Raw genomic sequence first — 24,136 nt, forward strand, 5'->3', positions numbered from 1 at the left:
TAATGTAGAAAGGATATACAGCATGTCAACCTTTTTAAGACTGTACCATTGAGCACTAATGAATAAGGCAGGTACAGGAATCTATCTGAACATGTCACATTCCATGGAAAAGGGAATTTGCTGATGTGATTAAGAACCATGAGATGAGGAGGCTTTCATGGATTATCTGTGTGAGTCCAAGACAATCATAGGGGAGAGAGGGAAGAAGAGGGTGAAAGGCAGAGGAGACCCAGCAGTGGAAGCAGAGGTCAGAGTGATGAGATTGCTGGCCGAAAGGGGAACATAAGCCAAGTGCTGTAGGCAACCTCTAGAACATGGAAAAAACAAGAAAACAGATTGTACCCAGAGGTTCCAGTAGGAATACAGACTGCCAACACCTTGGTTTTAACCTCGTGAGACCCACTTTGACCTTCTGACCCCCAGAAATGTGGGATAATAAATTCGGGTTGTTCCAAGCTACTATGTTTGTAGTGATTTCTTATAGTAGCAATAGAAAATGAATACAAGAGACAACATCATTATTCTTACAAAATACACATGTGTAAGCCAAATTAAAAGGTAGAAAACACTGGAGTACTTCTTATTGACCTTACCTAATTTAGTAATATGCATAACACTGGTATAAATGCAAGTGTGAGTTTAGCCCTGTTACTCCAATGCTACTCATCTAGCCAGACCCAAAAGAATTGTTTCTAATGGGAAGTACAGTTCTGTGATTACAATTGTATCAGTTGATGAAGCCAAATACACACATCAGAAAGTAGAAAAATATACACAAATAAACAAATAAGTAACATAAAGGCAAATGCCATCGAACTATTATTAATGTTGCCCTTGAGACCAGAAATATTCCTCATACAGTGTGATTTTTCCTGCCTTCAGTGACTCTGCTCCTTTAAGGCTGAAGTTAGAAGTTGAAATATTGATTTGAGTCACACAGTCCCCGGACTGGGTATGCTTCTAACCTTCCTGAAAGTATTATAACTTTACTTTATTTCCAGACACTACCTTTATTTCACATATAAGCGCCACTCTCCCTCACTTCATCATGCATTAGTAGCCTTTTACATGCAAAGAGATGTAGTTCATAGTAACTATTAACTTTAAAAAAAAAAAAAAACAGGAGGGCTCTTAAGAACTGTGACATCTTAAGGAAAATATTCTTTTTAAAAAATTTTGTCTAATAAAATTTCATTTCAAATTACACTGAATGAAAATGCTAAAAGTAGTGATGTTTGGTATTATAGTTTCATAACAAAGGCAATTAACTTTATACAAATGTTTTATGATGAGATGGAAAAAAATTGTGTGTCTTATTTGAGAGAACATCAACATTTAGCTTTGGGTGCACACACCAACTGAGAGCAATGAAAAAGGAAAATCTCCTTTAAAAATTTGTTAGCCTGTTTTCCCTTAAGTCTTATTTCCACGTGCAGTTTTTCTGTGATAAAAATTTATTTTTAAATACAAGATAAAAATGGTTCCACAAAAGTTGAACTTGATGGATAAAATGCTACAAAACTAAAAATACAATTTTTAGTAGCTGAACAAAAGACGTCTCTTGCAAGGAGGATAATCTGAGTTTTGACCACCTTCCAAGAAATGATGCCACATACCTCCACAAGCACTATCAGGCATTCTCTTCCTTGTTTGTAAATTATTTTAAAAACCCTTTAGCAGCTTACATTTTATTTATAAGTTATCTATAAACTTGATTATTTTCAAATTATTTTTTATTAATTATAGACATTGTTTTCTTGTTTGGGTATGTGAGGTTGACATAAGAACAATTAAACATTTCCCACTGAACTGAATGGAATTTCTATCAATTTCTTGCCACTTTTTTTTTTTCTAAAAAAACAGCAGTTTTCAGGAAAAAACGAAAAGCACTAAAGGAAGATAGTTTTAGCTTTACATTTACATTAGTTTGAGTGATCGGCATGGGTTATCTAAGAACCTCTTTAGTGCATCCTTCACGTTCTTGTTCCTTAGGCTGTAAATTAGAGGGTTCAGCATTGGTATCACCGGGGTGTAGAAGACCGAGGCCGTTTTGTCAGTATCTAATGAGTGATTACTCCTTGGTTGCAAATACATGCAAAGGAGAGTCCCATAGAACACAACCACAGCTGTCATGTGAGAAGCACAGGTGGAAAAGGCTTTTTGTCGTCCTTCTGAGGAACGTATCTTCAAAATGGTAATAACGATGTTGAAGTAGGATATCAGAACAACGATCATGGAAAAAAACAAGTTGGTCCCTGAAAAGATAAACACTGCTGTTTCTGGAATGTAGGTATCAGAACAGGACAATGCTAGCAAAGGGACATCGTCACAGTAAAAATGGTTGATGATGTTGGGAGAACAGTATGACACAGAGAACACACAGGAAGAGACAGTCAGTGCTGTGATAAGACTCTGAAGGTATGTGAGGGACACCAGCAAATGACACACCTTTGGAGACACCACTACGGCATAGAGCAGAGGGTTGCAAATAGCCACATAGCGGTCATAGGCCATTGCGGCCAGCATGAAAATCTCAGCCACAATGAAAACCAAGAATCCACCCAGTTGGGCTGCACATCCATAGTATGATATGGTTTTCTTGGTAACCAGAAAGTTAACCAACATTTTAGGGGCAATGACAGTAGAATTGCAAAGATTAATAACAGCCAAGTGTCGGAGGAAAAAATACATGGGGGTTTGAAGTTGAGAGTCAACACTGGTGAGGGTGATGATGCCCAGGTTCCCTGCCACTGTCAGCAAATAGAGCACCAGGAAGACCAGGAAGAGGGGAATCTGGAGCTCTGGATCATCTGAGACTCCCACAAGAATGAATTCCGTCACCCATGTGAGATTTCCTGAAGCCATTTGTATTGTTGCCTTCATCTTTTACCTGAAAAAGTTGAAAGAAATCAATCGATGATAACATTGATGTTTCTATTAGGTGCTAGGTTGTTAAATATTTCATTTGAAATCAGTTTATTTTGTCTTACAAACCCTTAAAAGTTTCAGAACCTAATTGTTTTTCTTCCCATGTTTTCATAAACTTCAGAAATAAAAACTCACCAGACAATTAAGAGTCTTAAAACTGGGCCGGGCGTGGTGGCTCACACTTGTAATCCCAGCACTTTGGGAGGCCGAGGCTGGTGGATCACGAGGTCAGGAGATCGAGACCACGGTGAAACCCCGTCTCTACTAAAAATACAAAAAAATTAGCCGGGCGTGGTGGCGGGCGCCTGTAGTCCCAGCTACTCGGAGAGGCTGAGGCAGGAGAATGGCGTGAACCCGGGAGGCGGAGCTTGCAGTGAGCCGAGATTGCGCCACTGCACTCCAGCCTGGGCGACAGAGCGAGACTCCGTCTCAAAAAAAAAAAAAAAAAGAGTCTTAAAACTGGCCAGGTGTGGTGGCTCACACCTGTAATCCTAGCACTTTGGGAGGAGGAGGCGGGCAGATCACGAGGTCAGGAGATCTAGACCATCCTGACCAACATGGTGAAACCCCGTCTCTACTAAAAATACAAAAAATTAGCCGGGCGTGGTGGCGGGCGTCTGTAGTCCCAGCTACTCAGGAGGCTGAGGCGGGAGAATTGCTTGAACCCGGGAGGTAGAGATTGCAGTGAGCCGAGATCGTGCCACTTCACTCCAGCCTGGGCGACAGAGTGAGACTCTGTCTCAAAAAGAAAAGAAAAGAGTCTTAAAACTGTTTGGACAAGCAATTTATGTATTCACTATTGGATATAGTTTATATCAAGCGAATACATATGTATTTGTTTCATTATGATGTCTTAATATTATTATGCATTTATCAACTATGTTAGCACATGATATTGGAGGAATATATATGCACTTGATATTAATGTATATTCACATGTATTATATGCATAGATTAGCATATGATATTGACTAATATATATACACTTACATACACATGTAATTTATTACTTACAATTTTTATTTGTGTGTTTCCGTCTGTGTTTCCAGTGATAAGAGAGAGCAGCCTTAAGAAGTTGATGAGCAGAGTGACCACTAGTTATCTTTTTCCTAGGTTCTGCTGGTGACTTATCCAGGCCCTAACTTGTCATTAATAATCCTTGGGAATTTCAACATTTCTACAGGAAACACTTTCAGTATTCTGGATTTTGCTTTATCAATTTCTACCACATAATGTTGCTTCAGCTGTGCAGAAGTAAGCCTACACTTCAATATTTTTCCTTCTGAGTGTAATTCTGAAAGTCAGAATCCTCTTTACTTAATCACATTTCATTACTTTTGTTAAATAAGCCAGTCCTGTCCTATCATTGTGACTTCTCTTACTCAGACTCTTCTCTACTATTTTGTTCCAGAAGCCCTACTCTCCCTTCCCTTTCTAGCTTATACTTCTTCATTTTAAATTGTTAAAGTTGTTTTATTTTTTAATGCTTATTACTTACAACTTTTATTTGTTAAAGTTAGATTACTTTAATTTATTATACTTGTATAGAAAGAGCAGTGGGGAAGGTTGTTAATATTTATTTAGAAAGTAACATGTGGCCGGGCGCGGTGGCTCACGCTTGTAATCCCAGCACTTTGGGAGGCCAAGGCGGGCGGATCACGAGGTCAGGAGATCAAGACCACGGTGAAACCCCGTCTCTACTAAAAATACAAAAAATTAGCCGGGCGTGGTGGCGGGTGCCTGTAGTCCCAGCTACTCGGAGAGGCTGAGGCAGGAGAATGGCATGAACCCAGGAGGCGGAGCTTGCAGTGAGCCGAGATTGCACCACTGCACTCCAGCCTGGGCGACAGAGCAAGACTCTGTCTCAAAAAAAAAAAAAAAAAAAAAAAAAAAGAAAGTAACGTGTTGAAAATGATGCTAGGAATTTTTAAATAGTTATCTCATTCTGCAGGAGCACCCTAAAATATAGGTAGATGGTAATTATTTTCATGTCTAATAAGAAAATAGAGTCTCAATGAAGTAAAATTACTTGAAAAGACTGTGTAAGACATTGTTCCAAACTGCATGGTTTTATGATTTTGTTTCTGTGATTGATTATGTTAGTCTACCAAATAATACTCAAAATACTCGAAAATACTATGTAGACATTGATCTAAACTTCATCGTTTTATTTTGTTGTTTTGTGATTTTGTTTATGTGATTGGTTTGTTTTAGTCTACCAGTTAATACCTACGTGATTTTTACCAAGCATTATATTCTTGTATTATCCAAATTAAATGAGATAATGCACATAAATGATTTGTTTTTATAGAGCCTGGTACCAAGTGAATGCAAAACGGATGTTACCTTCAGTTTTTGTTATTAGAATGCTTTGAATGATTTTCAATATGGGTTCTTAATTCCAGTAATTCATTCCACCTTACTGAGTGCTTTTACAGTTAATACAGAAATAGCAAATGAATTATACTACTGCATTTTTTTTTAAAAACTGGGACACACAATATCTAGCTACTTTTTTAACAAACAAAACATGCTGTCTTGCAATCAGATTACCTCTTAAATCTTCAGTGTTTCTTTGTTATGATACATTATTAAACATATCAAATTTGAGTCTGAGAAACTTATCTGATTGTGTGTAGCACCTATCCTCTATCTTTTGTTTCTTGCCACTGCGCCTAAAAAGAACTGTATGTCTTATAAGCAGGCAAGCTTATGATTTAAAACATTGTGCTAACAATTACTTTGATCAAAATATTTCCTGTTTGGTTGCCACACACAAAGCAACTCAGTGCATTGTTCATTCTGACATTTATGTTCCATAGACACCCTTAATTTAACAACAAAAAAGAACATCATGAACAACAGCAGTTATTTACTGGCTACACTGAATTTGTGCAATTAGCTCCGGGAAGGAAGAGAATTTGCAAATATTTAATATCTTTACCCATTACTAATTTCTCCTCCTCTGAAGCATGGCTGAGGGCACAGCTGGAGTTGATTATTATTTCAGCAAGTATATGCCATTGACATAAAGTTTCCTTAGAACAGGCCCAGTTTTCTCCTGTTGGGTTTTTTTTTTTTTTTAGACTATTTTTTGAGTTAGAATTTTCCTGTTAAGAGCTATTATAATTTTTCACAAAAGTTTGTTTAAAATTAGTTTTTGAAAAGAATTATTTTATAGGTCTATCAATACCATGAATCTCAATATAAAATAAATAAAAATATACCTGATGTGAATAATTTCAATGTCAATTTCACTGTAAAAATTGTCACTCTTTGGATGAGGTGTTATGTTGCAAATTAACTCTTAAATAGCTTCTGAGAAGATTTCAAGACTATATTTCATTAATGTCTACTTGTGGAATTTGTGTTAAGCTTGTTGAGACATGGGTCTGGTTTGAGACAAGCACTGAATCTCAGCATGAGTTTTTGGCATCCATCAGGGAGATTGACTATTAGTACCAGGGAATCTTTTCATCCTAGGATTTTTCACCCCAGGGAATGCAAGAATAAAAGCTCATTTTCATCAGTGTCAAGTATTTTTGAAAGCCCTTTTTTGAAACATCAAATCATATGCATCGGAGACATAAGATACTTTCCTTTTGGTGTAGCATTCTCTCTAAACATCTCAGTTCTAAGGCAGAAAAATATCACTGTGCATATTAAGGTGGAATATACTAACTGTAATGACTATTCATTATTTGGTATAAATGTTCAAGCTGTCTAGCCTATCAATAGAGATGCTGGATACTATTGTTTATGTTGTATCACTGTCATTTCCAATAAGAAATCAGTGGGCAGATACTTGAGTTATTTGGAAAAGAAGACAAATTAGATATCATTTCAATCCTGAGTCTGATTTAAATTGGTAAATCCTCAAAGACACTTGATTTTTACATAAAACTTAGAAAGAAGTAAAATATTTGGTGTAACCTACCCGTGTAGAGAGATCTGTCCAGGCCCAGACCCAAGGTTCCTGCTCGAAGCATGTTAGAGTTTTTCAACTGTCTGAAGTCTCTGAAGACCTTCACACTGAATATGTTTGTTTCTAGGTCCCAGTCCCCAAGCATGACGACAAGATTTTCCAAATAAAAATCAGATTCCCTGGGGCAAGAAAGAAAAACAGCGTTCATTAGCCAAGATTCCACTCAAAATTTTACCCAAAGAGTGAAAATGTGGAAATTGCCTAGGAACTCACTTAGATAATATTATTAAATAAAAAAAGAATGCAATTACTCCTATATAAAATGAGAATTGATACTGCTGGCCCTGGGTTGAAAAAATCAATAGATAGCAAGCACAGGATTCTGGCTCCAATGGTCAATTTTAATGTGAATATTGGGAACAGAACTAAATGTAACCCCCATATTATACTTATCATATATGTGGTCTTATTTCTAGTGATTAATTAAAATTATTTGGTTGGAAAATATGTTTTTTATATGATGAGCCTGTGATCTTCCCTCAAAGCATATAGAAACATCATAAGTAAATACTGATAGCATTTCTTTTTTTTAACTTACTATGTGGAATTTTCTAGTCCGTAAGCATTGTAGATGCAAAAGTTATGTCTGCAATTACATTCTAGACACTATATTTCCATCACTCAAATTAAACAATACTTTTATATTATATGCTTTATTATTTAAAAAAATGGATCATTAGATACAACCTAAATTTTCACTTAACCAGCTTCTCCCATTTCCATTTCCTCCATTCTATTCAGAATTAACCACTTTTGACTATCACAACCTTTTTTTTATTATTATACTTTAACTTCTGGAATACGTGTGCAGAATGTGTAGGTTTGTTACATAGGTATACATGTGCCATGGTGGTTTGCTGCACCAATCAACCTGTCATCTACATCTACATTAGGTATTTCTCCTAATGCTATCCCTCCCCTAGACCCCCAGACCCTGACAGGTCCTGGTGTGTGATGCCACCACCCCACAAAGTGTACATGTGTCCTTATTGTTCAACTCCCACTTATGAGTGAGAACATGTGGTGTTTGGTTTTCTGTCTTGTGATAGTTTGCTGAGAATCATGGTTTCCAGTTTCATTCATGTCCCTGCAAAGGACATGAACTCATTCTTTTTTATAGCTGTATAGTATTCCATGGTGTATATATACCACATTTTCTTTATCCAGTCTATCACTGATGGCCATTTCAGTTGGTTCCAAATTTTTGCTATTGTAAATAGTGCTGCAGTAAACACGTATGGGCATGTCTCTTTATAGTAGAATGATTTTTAATCCTTAGGGTACATAGCCAGTAATGGGATTGCTGGGTCAAATGGTATTTCTAATTCTAGATCCTTGAGCAATCGCCACACTGTCTTCCACAACAGTTGAGCTAATTTACACTTCCACCAACAGTGTAAAACCATTCCTATTTCTCCACATCCTCTCCAACATGTTGTTTCCTGACTTTTTAATGATCACCATTCTAACCGGTGTGAGATGGCTATCTCATTGTGGTTTTGATTTGCATTTCTCTAATGAGCAGTGATGATGAGCATTTTTTCATATGTTTGTTGGCTGCATAAATGTCTTCTTTAGAGAAGTGTCTGTTAATATCCTTTGCTGACTTTTCGATGTTTTTTTTCTTGCAAATTTGTTTAAGTTCTTTGTAAATTCTGGATATTAGCCCTTTGTCAAAGATCAGATGGTTGTAGATGTGTGGAGTTATTTCTGAGGCCTCTGTTCTGTTTCACTGGTCTATATATCTGTTTTTGTACAAGTACCATGCTGTTTTGGTTACTGTAGCTTTGTAGTATAGTTGGAAGTCAGGTAGCGTGGTGCCTCTAGCTTTGTTCATTTTGCTTAGGATTGTCTAGGCTATGTGGGCTCTTCTTTGGTTCCGCATGAACTGTCAAGTCATTTTTTCCAACTCTGTGAAGAAAGTCAATGGTAGCTTGATGGGGACAGCACTGATTCTATAAATTATTTTGGGTAGTATGGCCATTTACACGATATTGATTCTTCCTATCCATTAGCATGGAACGTTTTTCCATTTGTTTGTTTCGTATCTTATTTCCTTGAGCAGTGGTTTGTAGTTCTCTTTGAAGAGGTCCTTCACATCCCTTGTATGTTGTATTCCAAGGTATTTTATTCTCTTAATAGCAATTGCGAATGGGAGTTCACTTATGATTTGGCTCTCTGTTTTTGGTGTATAGAAACGCTTGTGATTTTTGCACATTGATTTTATATCCTTAGACTTTGCTGAAGTTGCTTATCAGCTTAAGGAGATTTTGGGCTGAGATGATAGGGTTTTCTAAATATACAATCATGTCATCTGCCAACAGAGACAATTTGACTTCCTCTCTTCCTATGTGAATACAATTTATTTCTTTCTCTTGCCTGATTGCCCTGGCCAGAACTTCCAATACTATGTTGAATAGGGTTGGTGAGAGAGGGAATCCTTGTCTTATGCCAGCTTTCAAAGATAATGCTTCCAGGTTTTGTGCATTCAATATGATATTGGCTGTGGGTTTGTCATAAATAGCTCTTATTATTTTGAGATAAATTCCATTGATAACTAGTTTATTGAGAGTCTTTAGCATGAAGGACTGTTGAATTTTGTTGAAGGCCTTTTCTGCATCTGTTGAGATAATCAAGTGGTTTTTGTCATTGGTTCTGTTTATGTGCTGGATTATGTTTATTGATTTGTGTATGTTGAGCCAGCCTTGCATCCCTGGGATGAAGCTGACTTGATCGTGGTGGATATGCTTTTTTATGTGCTGCTGGATTCGGTTTGCCGGTATTTACTGAGGATTTTCACATTGATGTTCATCAGGGATATTGGCCTGAAATTTTCTTTTGTGTTGTGTCTCTGCCAGGTTTATCAGGATTATGTTGGCCTCGTAAAATGAGTTAGGGAGGAGTCTCTTTTTCTATTGTTTGGAATAATTTCAGAAGGAATGGTACCAGCTCCTTTTTGTACCTCTGGTAGAATTTGGCTGTGAATCCATCTGGTCCTGGAGTTTTTTGGGGCTGGTAGACTATTAATTACTGCCTTAATTTCAGAACTTGTCATTGTCCTATTCAGGGATTCAACTTCTTCCTGATTTAGTCTTGGGTGGGTGTATGTGTCCAGGAATTTGGCCATTTGTTCTAGATTTTCTAGCATATTTGCATAGAGATGTTTATAGTATTCTCTGATGGTAGTTGTATTTCTGTGGGATCGGTGGTGATGTCCCCTTTATCATTTTTTATTGCATCTATTTAATTCTTCTCTCATTTCTTCTTTATTAGTCTGCCTAGCGAGCGATCTATTTTGTTGATCTTTTCAAAAAACAAGCTCCTGGATTCACTGATTTTTTGAAGCGTTTTTCATGTCTCTGTCACCTTCAGTTCTGCTCTGATCTTAGTTATTTCTTGTCTTCTGCTAGCTTTTGAATTTGTTTGCTCTTGTTTCTCTAATTATTTTAATTGTGATGTTAGGGTGTCAATTTTAGATCTTTCCTGCTTTCTCTTGTGGGCATTTAGTGCTACAAATTTCCCTCTACACACTACTTTAAATGTGTTCCAGAGATTCTGGTATGTTGTGTCTTTGTTCTCGTTGGTTTCAAAGAACATCTTAGATCCCTACACAATAATAGTGGGAAACTTTAACACCCCACTGTCAATATTATACAGATCAATGAGACAGAAAATTAACAAAGATTTCCTGCACTTGAACTCAGCTCTGGACCAAGAGGACCTAATAGACATCTACAGAACTCTCCACCCCAAATCAACAGAATATACATTCTTCTCAGCACTACATCACACTTATTCTAAAATTAACCACATAATTGTAAGTAAAACAAATGCAAAAGAATGGAAATCATAACAAACAGCCTCTCAGACAACAGTGCAATCAAATTAGAACTCAGGATTAACAAATTCATTCAAAACCACAAAACTACATGGAAACTGAGCAACCTGCTCCTGAGTAACTACTGGGTAAATAACGAAATTAAGGCAGAAATAAAGACTATCACAACCTTTTATTCTCTTTTCAAGAGAGATCTATCATCTTAAAAATTCTAAGTGTATATTGCAGTAATCTTACCTATATGGGCAACAACAACAAAAAATAGATTAAATACAGAACCTCTCTAGAACTTAATCCTCTGGCATGACTGAAATGCTATACCTGTTTTATGGTAACTCTCCATTTATTCCTGCCTCCTTGCCCCAGCACCTGGAAACCCCCATTCTCCTCTGTGTGTTTATGCATTTGATTATTTTGCATACCTTATATAAGTGATATCATAGAGTATTGGTCCTTCTGTGTTGGACTTATTTTACTTAACACAGTGTCTTCAAGGTTAATAAATTCTGTCTAGTTTTTAAAATAAATCAATTTACTATTATATTTTTGGTAAATAAATGTTATGTATCGTATCTAGTTATGTAGTTTTAAATTTATGTAAGGGAATTATGATGCCTACGTCATTTTTGATTGACTTATTTTTTCTTCAAAGAAGATGATTTTGTTATTTAAATATCTTGATTGTTATAGATTTGTTTATGCATTTAAACTAGAAAAAAATTAGTTGTGTTGAGTCTTCTATATTACATGAATAATGTAATTCACATCTTTTTAGTCCTCATTTTTCTCTCATACAATATTCTATCAAGTTTGTACACTTGTGTGACACTTGGAAATTATTAGGCCACATAGTGTCAATATTTTCAAATCCAGCAGATGCAACAAAAAAGTTTTGGTATTTCTATTTATAACATATCTTAGTACTTACGTTTGCAAATGTTTAATGTTCATATAGCCAGGAAAAAGTTGGGGATATTTTTCCACTCAGGACCTCTAGCAGTTTTAATAATTCCAGGAAGCTCCTATTTTGGTAAATAAAAGGAAGCAATAAAATATCATTAAAATTTTACTTTGAACAATAATTAAAAATACATTTAGTCTGCTGGACAACTGAATAGCCACACAAAAATTAATAAAGAAGAACCACTACATCTAATTATACACAAAAATTAACTTCAAATCAACACCCTAAATATAAAAGTAAAATTATAAAACTCTTAGAGGACAACGTAGGTGTAAATCTTCATGACCTTCTTTGTGTTTGGCAATAGATTCCTGAACATGCTACCCCAGCTACAAGCAACAACAGCAGAAAATTTATAAATCAAACTTCATCAAAATTAAAAATATTTCTTCATCAAAGGACATTATCAAGGCAGTGAAAAGAGAACCTAAAAAGTGGAAGAAAAAATTTCCAAATAATACATTTGATAGGTATTAGATAACTAGAATACATAAAAAAAACTCCCACAACTCAACAATAAGGAGTCAAATAACCTTAGGAGCCTACTTAAAAATGACAAAAATAGTTGAATAAAATTTTCTCCAGAGAGATAAACAAATGCCCAATAAAAACGTGAAAGTTACTCAACATTAGTTATTAGAGAATTGTAAATGAGAATCACAATAAAATACCACTTCATATCAATCAGAATGGAAAACAGAAAATAGCAAACATTAGTGAGGATGTGGATAAACTTATACCATGAGGCTTTGCTGTTGGGAATGTAAATGTAAATGTAAAATCATTCAGGTACTAAGCTACTATACAAAGCAGTTTGGCAGTTCCTCAAAAAGTTAAACATAGAATTACCATATGACTACAATTCCACTACAAGATATATACCCAGGTAATCAAACAAAGTCATGTAGAGGCAGCTCTACTCACAATAGCCAAGTGGTTAAGAAAAAAAAAGTCAAAATTTCCATCAACAGATAAATGGATACACAAATTGTGATATATACATACAGTGGGATATTATCCATCTCCATAAAATAAATATAGCTTTTGAATAAAATAGAATAAACTTAACTAAGGAGACGGAAGGTGTGTAGACTGAAAACTGCAAAACATTTGTGAAATAAATTCAAGAAGATAACAAATGGAAAGTCATCCTAGGTTCATGAATTGGAGAACTTAATATTGGTAAAATGCCTATTCTATCCAAAGTGCTTTGCAGGTTCAATGAAATCCCCAAAACCCCAAAGACATGGTTTACAGTAATAGAAAAAAAAAGCAAGCCCTAAATTTTACATGGAACCACAAAACACCCTGAGTAGTCAAAATAATCTAGAAGACGAAGAGCAAAACTGGAGGTGCCATATTTTCTAATTTCAAAATATATTACAAATCTGCAGTAATTAAAACTGCACAGGACCAAGCATAGTGTTTCATGCCTATAGTGCCAGCAATTTGGAAGGCTGAGGAAAGTGGATTGCTTGAGGCCAGAAGTTCAAAACCAGTCTTGGCAACATAATGAGATCTCATCTCTACAAAAAATAAAATAACATAAAAATTACCTGGGCATGATGATATGCATCTCTAGTCCCAGCTTTTTGGGAGGCTGAGGCAGGAGGATCTTTTAAATCCAGAACATTGAGTCTGCAGTGAGCCACGATCAGGCCACAGTGCCCTCCAGCCTGGGTGACACATTGAGATTCTGCCTCAAAAAAATAACAAAACAAAACTGTATGGCATTTACATACAGACTGACATATAGACCACTGGAAGATAGAGAGAGATCAAAAGAACAAATCCACATATATATAGTCCACATCTTCGACAGGGCGCCTAACACAGAGTAAAAGAGAGTCTCTTCAACAAATGGTTCTGGGAAAATTGGATATACACATGCAAAAGAATAAAACTGGGACCTTATCTTAAATTATACTCAAAAGTCAACTCAAAATGGATTAAACATAAGACCTGAAACTTCAAAACTCCTAGGAGAAAAGATAAAGAAAGATTTTTATTACATTAGTCTTGAGAATGATAGCTTGAATATGATACCAAAAGTACAGACAGCAAAATAAAACCAAAATTGACAAGTTGGAATTTATCAAACTAAAAAATTTCTTCATAGTTAAGGAAACAATCAACACAGTGTATATACAGTATACAGAATGGGAGAAAATATTTGCAAATCATATATCTGATAAGCGGTTTACTTCTAAAATATATTAGAAACTCCTACACCTCTATAGCGACAAACAAACAAACAAAAAATCCTAATGACCCAACTGAAAACAGGCTGAAGACATGAACTGACATTTCTTCAAAGAAAATATACAAATGACCAACAGATATATGAAAAGATACTCAAGATCACTACTCAGGAGGAAAATGCAAATCAACACCACAATGAAATATCACCTTATACCTGTGAGGATGTGTGAGGATGGTAATTATTAAAAAGAAAATAAAAGTCAGCAATTATTGAAAAAATTTGAAGAAGTTAGGACCCTTGCAATTTTTCAATGAAATGCAAAATGGTGCAGACACTATGGAAAATCATATGGAAACTGCTCAAAAAATATAGAACTACCATATCATTGAATAATCTCTCCAAACTTGAGGTATTTATCTGAAAGAGTGTATATTATGATATCAAAAAGATATCAGAACACCCATGTTCATGCAGCATTATTCAAAATAGCCAAGAGGTAGAAACAATCTCAGAGTCCATTGATGGATGAACGGGTAAAGGAAATGTGGCATATACATACAATGGCATATTATTCAGCCTTAAATTATGGGCATCTTGCAATATAGGAGAACATGGATGAACCTGGAGGACATTATACTAAATGAAACAAACCAGTAACAAAAGAATAAATGCTGCATGATTCCATTTATAGGAAGAATCTATAAAATACCCAAACTTATAGAACCAGAAATTAGAATGGCAGTTTCAAGGGACTAGGAGCTGGGAGAAATGGGGAGTTTTTAATCAACAGGTATAAAGTCTCAATATGCAAGATAAATAAGTTCTAAGGATCTACTTCCAACTTTGTGCCTATAATTAAAAGTAATGTAAACTTACAAATGTTAGAGGGTATATTTCATGTAAAACACAATAAAACACAATTTAAAAATAAAAGAGGCCGGGCGCAGTGGCTCAAGCCTGTAATCCTAGCCCTTTGGGAGGCTGAGGCGGGCGGATCATGAGGTCAGGAGATCGAGACTATCCTGGCTAACACGGTGAAACCCCGTCTCTACTAAAAATACAAAAAATTAGCCGGGCATGGTGGTGGGCGCCTGTAGTCCAGCTACTCGGGAGGCTGAGGCAGGAGAATGGCTTGAACCCGGGAGGCGGAGCTTGCAGTGAGCTGAGATTGTGCCTGCAGTCCAGCCTGGGCGACAGAGCAAGACTCCGTCTCAAAAAAATAAATAAATAAAATTAAAAAATAGAAATAAAATAAAATAAATGAAAAATCAACCCATGCTACAACAGACATGGAATGTTTTCAAATAATGTTTGAAAACATTATGCTGAGTGAAAGCAGAACAGGAAACAAAAGTCACTTTTCTATGGTTCCTTTATAAGAAATATCCAGAATAGGAAAATACAGACATGGAGCACAGATTGTGGGGGGCTGGAGTAAGTGAGAACTGGGGAGAAACTACTTATTGTGTACTTCTTACTGATGGACGTGTTCTGGAGCTTGACAGAGGTGATGGTTGCACAATATTGTGAATGTAGTAATTGCCACTGAATTATTCCCATAAATAGTTAATTTTATCACATGGGAATTTTACCTTAATATATAATTTTTAAATGAGTTTAGATATAAGTTTACATGTTGTGTGCCTTTTTAAATTAAGTCCCAACTTTTATTTTGCCCATGTAACTGATGTATATTCTTGATAACAAATTGTGTCTAATACATGAAAAGAAATTAATTATTTTATGAAAGCTTTTAGTTTATAAAGTTTCAAATTTAGTGTACTCACCTTAGTTTGTATTTGCTAGCAAATTACCCAAAAGTGCTTGAGTGTTTTCTATCATTTCGCATTTACATTTTCTAGATTATTATTAAAGTATATCCATTGTCCATAAGAGGTTTCACCTTTTATGAATTTTATCCATGTATATTTTATGCATTGTGCTATAAATTTTATTATGAATTAACTCAACAAATGGATGATTGTATCTCTTTTCCCAAGTCTGTAGTTTGGTGTTTTATTACATTTTTGGTACTTTTTATCATGCAGACTTTACAATTTTTAAAGAATGAAAACAATCCTTCTGATTTTAAGTGGTGTTTAAATATCCCTTCTGTTCTAAATCATACACACGCACAAGCACACACACACTACACATATGCACACAGGGGCTGTCCTTATTTGCGTGATTTTGCACACGCATATGATGAATATCAATGACCATAACTTAATTTTGACTTTTGAAGTAAGGAATCACGTAATATCAGAGGACAGAGACTCCAAACTGGAGAAAATAAATGCAGAGGTATTATGTAGAAATACTCTGTGGGAGGAGATGCTCTATATTTATACTTCTGAGGTGTGATTTAAATGTATTAATCATATTTTAGCAAAAAGTTATATGGAGATGAAAGAAAACAATATACATTTTTAAGTAAAGCTTACAAACATAAATGCCTGTGAATGTGCATTTTTGTGTATATCAATGACTATCAGCATGTATGTACATGTATATGTGAACATATGTATATGTATACTATATAAAGAAAATAGATGACAGATTTTTCTACATGTAAGAACAGCATAGATACAGGGTCACTTATGATCTTTATTTTAACACATCCAAGAAAAAAACAGGATTACACTAATAAATTAAACATTTTTATTATTGTCTAGGGAAAACTCTTGCTAACCAGGTTTTTCCTCTACTGTCGTACCACAACAATCATCAACACAGAAGACTTCTGTGATCAAATGTGTGGGGATTTCTTCCTCCCACACCACGTGGTAGTCACCAACTGGGTATCCTCTAATTCAGTTGCAACACTATCTACCCAGAGATAGTGTCAGATCCCATAGGTTGAGGGTTCAGTCCCCAAAACTGCCCCCTGACAACACTAGTCACAAGTTCAGGTCTCTGGAACTTCTGAACAACCAGCTTCAAGTTGGAGCTCCCATGACCCCCTCTTTGGGTTTCATTAAATTACTGAAGCAGCTCACAAAACTCAGGGAAACATATTACTGGCTTATTATAAAGGATATTTCAAAGGATACAGGTGAAGTGATGTGTAGGGCAAAGTATAAGGAAAGGAGTGCAGAACTTCCATGCCCTCCCTGACCGTGCCACCCTCTAGGAACTTCCATTTGTTCTGCTCCCCAGAAGCTCACTGAACCCTATCCTCCTAGGTTTTATGGAAGCTTCAAGGCAGCAGTGTTCCTTCCCCAAGGGTATAGGATGGGGCTTTCTCATGGGAGAGACTTAAGACTCACAATCAGTAAGGCAAACATTGGAATCCTGCCTTGGGTCAAGTGAAAGGAGGGCAGAAGGAGGTAAAAGGCCTGCCCCTGAGGCCCAACACATCCAACAATTATAACAAAAGACTGTAACAAAGGCTATGGGAATTATGATCTAGGAACCCTGAATGAAAACCAACATATATCATAACACCATGATGACACATTCTTGGTATTGAGGTGGAGAGTATCACTCTCACCTTTTTTAAATTTATATTTTAGCATGAAAGAATACTTTATTGATAATCTGATTTTTCCCAAACATTTTTTTCATTGAATCTTTTACATCTTTGTTCCTCAAACTGTAGATGATGGGATTCAGCATGGGAATCACAATGGTATAAAATATTGACACTATCATGTCATGGTCCAAAGCATAGCTGGAACTTGGTCTCACATACATGAAGAGGATTGTCCCATGATAAGTTGACACTCCAGTTAGGTGAGAGCCACATGTAGAGAAGACTTTTCTCCTCCCTTCAGCAGAATGCATCTTCAGAATGGCCAAAAGAATCAAACCATAGGAGATCAGAACAATCAGGATAGTGACTATCTCAATAGAGCCCACAAAGTAGAAGAGTAGAAGCTGGTTTGTGTGAGTGTCAGAACAAGAAATAGCAAGGAGAGGAGGGATATCACAAAAGACATGCCTAATTTCGTTGGATCCACAGAAGGACAGGCTAAATGTAGCCACTGTATGTATAGTAGCATGTAAAATGCCAGCAACATAGGAAGCAGTGATGAGTGACACGTAGACTCTGGGTGACATGCTCACTGAATACAGGAGAGGGCTGTAGATGGCTACATAGCGATCATAAGCCATTGCAGCCAAGAGAAAGCATTCTGTGGTTCCAAAAGTGCAAGCAAGAAACATCTGTGCTACACATCCAAGGAATGAAATTCCTTTATTCTTTGACGTAAAATCTAGTAACATATTTGGGGTAATAACTGAGGAACAGCAGGCGTCTACAGAAGACAACATACTCAGAAAATAGTACATGGGTTTGTGGAGCTGGGAATCCCCAATGACCAGTAAAATCAGTCCTAAATTTCCCATGAGAGTGAAGAGGTAGATTGTTAGAAACAGGAAGAAGAAGATGATCTGCAGTTCAAGATTGTCTGTGAAGCCCTTCAGTACAAATAAGGTATCTTCAGTGACATTCTACATGTTGGAATCTAGAACAAACTTGAAGATATGCATAGTTACATACAGTTCATATTATGACAAAAAGAATGAACAATACCATGACTCAAGGGGATGTTAACTGTGCTCTTGTATATACTATACAATATATTTTCAGCAGTGCATAATTCTCTAGTGAATCAGAAGACAGTGACAAACTGGTCAGCCATGTGTTCATGCCACTCACTGCAGAATCAAATGGAAGAAATGGATATTCATTAGTTGGCTGGACTCATTCTGTTTCTAAAATCATCAGGTCTACTGGTTAATTTACCACTGAATTGTATTAAGCTGTTTATATATTAAATAATATTAAAACACACAAAAACGAGTGGCTTAAACAATCTTTTGGCATCCAAATACACAAGAGACTATATCAGGGGACAGAGTATTGGAATACAATACCAGAATTTTAGAACTTTTAGCAATTGTGCAAAATGATTTGCTCTATCTACTTATCTATAGAATGAGAACATTAATAGTTTGTTCACAAGATTGGAGTAAATGTTGAAGGAAAATTGCATTAATAAAATTGAATATGTAAAATAACTTTGATTATAGAATATGCTGAATTAGGTTGGTTCTACAGAGTATTATATCAAAATTAAATCCAATGAACAGTTATGATTTTTTTCCTCTGCTCATTCAAATGTCTCTGAATTATTCTTTGGAGAATGAAGAAGTTTTATGAATTACTTGATCATTTTATGCCAAAAATAAACACGCAAATTATTATGATTCCATTTTCTTCATTACAATTGTCTTAATTTTGTTTTGTGCAAATAAGATACTTCAACCAAATTTCTCTTGAGACAGACATTTCTACTAGATGCCAAAATAAGTTATATTGGGTAAAAATTAAGTTAATATTAGCACATAGTCAAAGATTCAGAGTTATGAAGAGAAAATCACTATGATTCTTGAAGATTTAATAATATAGAATCAACTTTTTAAATTAATGTAAATCTATTTTTATGAATCAAATTTTAATGGAAGGGAGAAAACTTCAAATATCGTGAATGTAATAATGAAACACTAAGTTTGCTAAATAATAGGCATTTATTTAGCACTTGCTGCAAGAACAGACTTTTTGTGTACATTACCTTATTTCACCATTATATCAACTTTCATAGCTAATAATTTCCAGAGCCAAGATTCAATCCCAGGTTTCTCTCACTGTACATGAAATTTTTGCATTGTTTCACGGCCTCATAAATGGCTTCATTCTGCAACTGGAACACTCTTCCTCTTACTCCTCTGCTGACCTCAGGGAAATAAAGGTAAAGCAAAGCATGATTCTTGATGTATTTGTATTTTTTAAGCCATAAAGTCTAGAGAAATATAAAATAAGTAGCAATCTGAAGTGACTTCTAGATTATAAAGCCAGAAAATAAATTTAAAATAAGTATTGATTGTTTTCCTTATTACCTCAAAATACAAGACCCCAGATAAATGAATAAGTCAAATGTTTTGTTGCCTTTTGTTCATATTTATTGGTAAATTCATGATATTTGAACTATATCTACAAGAAAAATAAAAGCATATACTCTATTAGGAGCACTCTTATTTAGCTCTACAAGTACAAATACAATATTTTCTATTTTTTTCTTGTTTTCTACTAAGTGTTGGTTTTTAATTCTTAGGCATAACTCTAAATAAATCATATTTTGATGAATACACTTGATTCACATATGCAATAGTCCAGAACTGAAGTGTTTAGTTCTTGGCATTTAGTAGCTAAAAAGTTTAGTAAAAAAAACAACATAGTTGTTCTTGACATTGTAGGTTCTAGCTGCCAAAATATTCTTCAAATGATCTGAAATTTTCTCTTACCTGTGGAACAGCAAGTGCAGATTTAGGTACTCTATGAATATGGCCAACTTAGATTGTTTATATCTTTGTAATCGACTGTTGATGAAATCCAAGGAGATGTCCCAAGGGGAATATGCCCCAATTATCTTCTGTTTCAAAATAGCACCATGATGATTTACTTAATAATAAATAGTAAATGATTCCGGAATACGGCACTGTATGCTGCTACTTATTGAATCAATAGAGTTCTTTGGCCTCTATTTAAAATGTGTCAGATTTGAATTTCCCTGATGACTACTGATATTGAACATCTTTTCATACATCTGATGGCCATTTGTATGTCTTCTTTGGAAAAAAATGTATTCAAGTCCTTTGACAGTTTTAAAATAAGATTATTGTTATTGTGGCTATTGAATTTATATATTTTGATATTAATCCCCTATTAGATATATCATTTACAAATATTTTTTGCTTTGATGGTTTTCTCATTGTGCAGAAGATTTTGACTTTGACATAGCCCTACTTGTCTAATTTTGGTTTTGTTACTTGGCTTTTGATGTCATTGCTTATATTTTTATGTTATATCCAACAAGTTACTGCCAAGCAGAAGGTCCTAAAGTTTTTCCTTATGTTTTCTTCTGGAAATTGTAGTTTCAGGTTTTATGTTAAAATTTTTAATCAATTTTGGGTTGGTTATTTTATACGGTATAAGACAAGCGTCCAGTTTAATTCCTCATTGTGTATTCTTGGCACACTTGTGAAAGATCATTTGACTATATACACATGGGATTGCTTCCAGGCTCCCTATTCTGTTCTGTTGGTCTATATATCTGTCCTTATTCCAGTCCCATGCTATTTAGTTACTGTAGTTTTGTAATATAGTTGAAATCAGAAAGTATAATGCCTCTAGCTTTGTTTTTCTTTCTCAAGATTCCTTTGGCTATTTGAAGTCTTTTGTAATTGCACATAATTTTTACAATGTTTTTTCTATTTCTGTAAAAACCAGCACTAGGATTTTGCAGGAAATGCATTAAATCTGAAGATCCCTTTGGGTAATATGGAGATTTTAATTATTGCAGATCAAAACCACAATGAGATATCATCACACACCTGTAATGGCCATTATTTAAAAAAAAGTATTGATAAGAATGTGGAGAAATTGGAACCCTGGTGTACTGTTGATGAGAATGTAAAACAGTGCAGCCATGATTGAAAATAATATGGAAGTTCCTTGAAACATTAAAAATAGGACTACTATACAATCCTGCAATTCTGAAACCACCTTCGCAAAGTTATACAGTAAGAGAAATCTGCCATGACTGACTTCTTCTTCCTTCTATCATCACAGGCTGTCTGTCTTTGCTCATCTCTGGGCATGGACCAAATAACATCGGGAGAAATTTAGTTTATAGTTTAAATGATAATAGTCCTTTTCAAAAACTAAACCACCTTTGTAAAACTAATCAAAGGCACCAAGTTAAGAGGATGAGAGAAGTCTGTGTTCTGCTAACATATAGGCTTAGTAAAATGATTACCAGCCATTTTTTCCTGGAAGTCACAAGATTTGCAGCTTCCCCAATTATTCCTGCAGATAACATAACTATTGTAGAACCTAAGATTGGCATTTTGAGATTCTTTTCAAATATTTGTATATCTGATAGCTGGATGGCCCCACCTGGACCTCTGACTCAACCAGTCACGTGGCCCCCACCCAGAAACACACTCAACACATGAGTATCATTTTCCACATCCCTATGATTCATCCTAAACTGATCAGCAACACCCATACCCTAGCCCTCTGCCCATCAAATGATCTTTGAAAAGCCCCTAACCTTCAAGCCTTCAAGGAGATTGAATTGAGTAATAACTCCCTCTCCCACATGGTGTGGCAAGCCTCATCTCTTTTGCTTTTTTCTCATGCATTTTCATCGTCATAGCTTAGCTCCAGCTTATGAATGAGAGGATATGGTATTTATTTTTCCATTCTTTTCTTTACTACAATGCTATGGTCTCAGTAAATCGATTTTGTCTGTGGCGCAGGCAGCAAAAAATCCATTTGGCAGTTACAATTCGATATCTGGGTATTTATCCAAAATATTTGAAATCAGGATTTTGAAGATATATGTAGTCCATGTTTATTGCAGTATTATTCACAATGGCAAAAATGTGGAAGCAACCTAAAGGTCCATTAATAGATTAATGACAAATGAATATGTGGTATATACACAGCTTTAAAAAGAGGAGACCTTGTCATATGTGTTATCATGGTAGAACCTGGAGGACTTTAATGACAAACACTGTGTGATTCCACTTATATGCGATATCTATAATACTCTCAATGTTTAGAGAGTAGAATGGTGGGCTGCCAGGAGCTGAGGAGAAGGGTAATGGGAGTTTATATTCAACGGATATTAAATTGCCATCATGTATGACATAAGAATTCTAGAGATCTATTGCACAACATTGTGCCTATAGTTAACAATACTGCATCTCACACACATAAATTTTGTTGAGAAGGTAGTTCTCATGTTAAATTTCTTATCATAAAATTTTTGAAAAAAGCAATAAAAAAACCAGAAAATGATGCTTTAGAAAAAAATATGATTCAAGACTAGATAAGAGCTCTTAAATCCTAAAGTTTAAGCTTCTATCATAGTGGTGACCATGGGTTAGAACTTAATTTCTCTGAGGTTCAGTTTCCTCATCCTGAAAATGTATGCAATTTTGTCTTATTTTTATTTTATTTTTTGGTTTTGAAGGCTTTCCTTTTTCATAAATTTTATTTTTATTTCAACAGTTTATGGAATACAGGTGGTTTTTGGTTACATAGGTAAGTTCTTTGGTGGTGATTCCTGAGATTTTGGTGCACCAGTCTGTCATCCAAGCAGTGTACACTGTACCCAATATATAGCCTTCTGTCCATCACTCCTCTCTCACCCTCCACCTTGAGTCCTCAAAGTCCATTATATCATTCTTATGCCTTTTCATCCTCTTAGCTTATCTCCCACTTATGTGCGAGAACATACAATATTTGGTTTTCCATTCTTGAGTTACTTCACCTAGAATAACATCTCCAGCTCCATCCAAGTTGCTGCAAAAGACATTGTTTTATTCCTTTTTAAGGCTGAGTAGTATTCCATGGTGTGTATATACCACATTTGCTTTTTCTAGTCGTTGGTTGATGAGCACATAGATTGGTTCTGTGTCTGCAATTTGTGCTGCTATACGTGTGAACTTGTGCTGCTATACGTGTGAATGTGTCTTTTTCGTATAATGATTTATTTTCCTTTGGGTATATACCCAGTAGTGGAACTGCTGGATCAAATGGTAGTTCTTCATTTAGTTCTTTAAGAAATCTCCATACTGTTTTCCATAGTGGTTGTACTAGTTTACATTCCCACCAGCAGTGTAAAAGTGTTCCCTTTTCACCACATCCATACCAACATCTATTGTTTTTGACTTTTTAACTATGCCCATTTTTGCAGGAGTAAAGTGGTATCTCACTGTAGTTTTAATTTGTATTTCCAAGATAATTAGCAATGTTGAGCATTTATTCATGTGTTTGTTGGCTGTTTGTGTATCTTCATTTTAGAATTGTCTATTTTTGTTCTTTGCCCATTTTTGATGGGATTATTTGTTTTTCTCTTGATGATTTGTTTGAATTCCTTTTAGGTTCTGGATATTAGTCCTTTGCTAGATGCATAGTTTGTGAATATTTTCTCCCAGTCTGTGGGTTGTCTGTTCACTCAACTGATCATTTCTTTTGCTGTACAGAAGATTTTACTTTAAGTAGGTCCCATTTATTTATTTTTGTTTTGTTACATTTGCTTTTTGAGTCTTAGTTGTGAATTATTTTCCTAAGCCAACGTCTAAAAGAGTTTTTATGGTGTTCTAGAATTTTTATAGTTTTAAGTTTTAGATTTAAGTCTT

At 35.3% G+C, this 24,136-nt stretch overlaps 2 protein-coding genes across 2 annotated transcripts; both read right to left on the bottom strand.

Moving 5' to 3' along the window:
* Nucleotides 1-6,887, bottom strand: LOC116468155 (olfactory receptor 8J2). Its single transcript, XM_058439870.1, has 2 exons — nt 6,866-6,887; nt 1-2,890 (listed from the first exon to the last, which is right to left on the bottom strand). The coding sequence occupies exon 2, from the start codon at nt 2,881-2,883 to the stop codon at nt 1,918-1,920; it is 966 nt and encodes a 321-aa protein (XP_058295853.1). The 5' UTR covers nt 2,884-2,890; nt 6,866-6,887; the 3' UTR covers nt 1-1,917.
* A 10,535-nt stretch (nt 6,888-17,422) lies between these two features.
* LOC116467844 (olfactory receptor 5T2) lies at nt 17,423-18,498 on the bottom strand. Its single transcript, XM_032151493.2, is given in 1 exon segment — nt 17,423-18,498. A coding segment is annotated over 1 exon segment (990 nt). The 5' UTR covers nt 18,413-18,498.
* Nucleotides 18,499-24,136: the final 5,638 nt, after the last annotated feature.

This window comes from Hylobates moloch, unplaced genomic scaffold (genome assembly GCF_009828535.3).
Source record: "Hylobates moloch isolate HMO894 unplaced genomic scaffold, HMol_V3 SCAFFOLD_5, whole genome shotgun sequence".
In the NCBI taxonomy this organism is placed as follows: Eukaryota; Metazoa; Chordata; class Mammalia; order Primates; family Hylobatidae; genus Hylobates; species Hylobates moloch.

Excerpts from the sequence above, each read along its gene's own strand:
- LOC116468155 (XM_058439870.1), bottom strand. The coding sequence starts at position 2,883 with ATGAAGGCAACAATACAAATGGCTTCAGGAAATCTCACATGGGTGACG.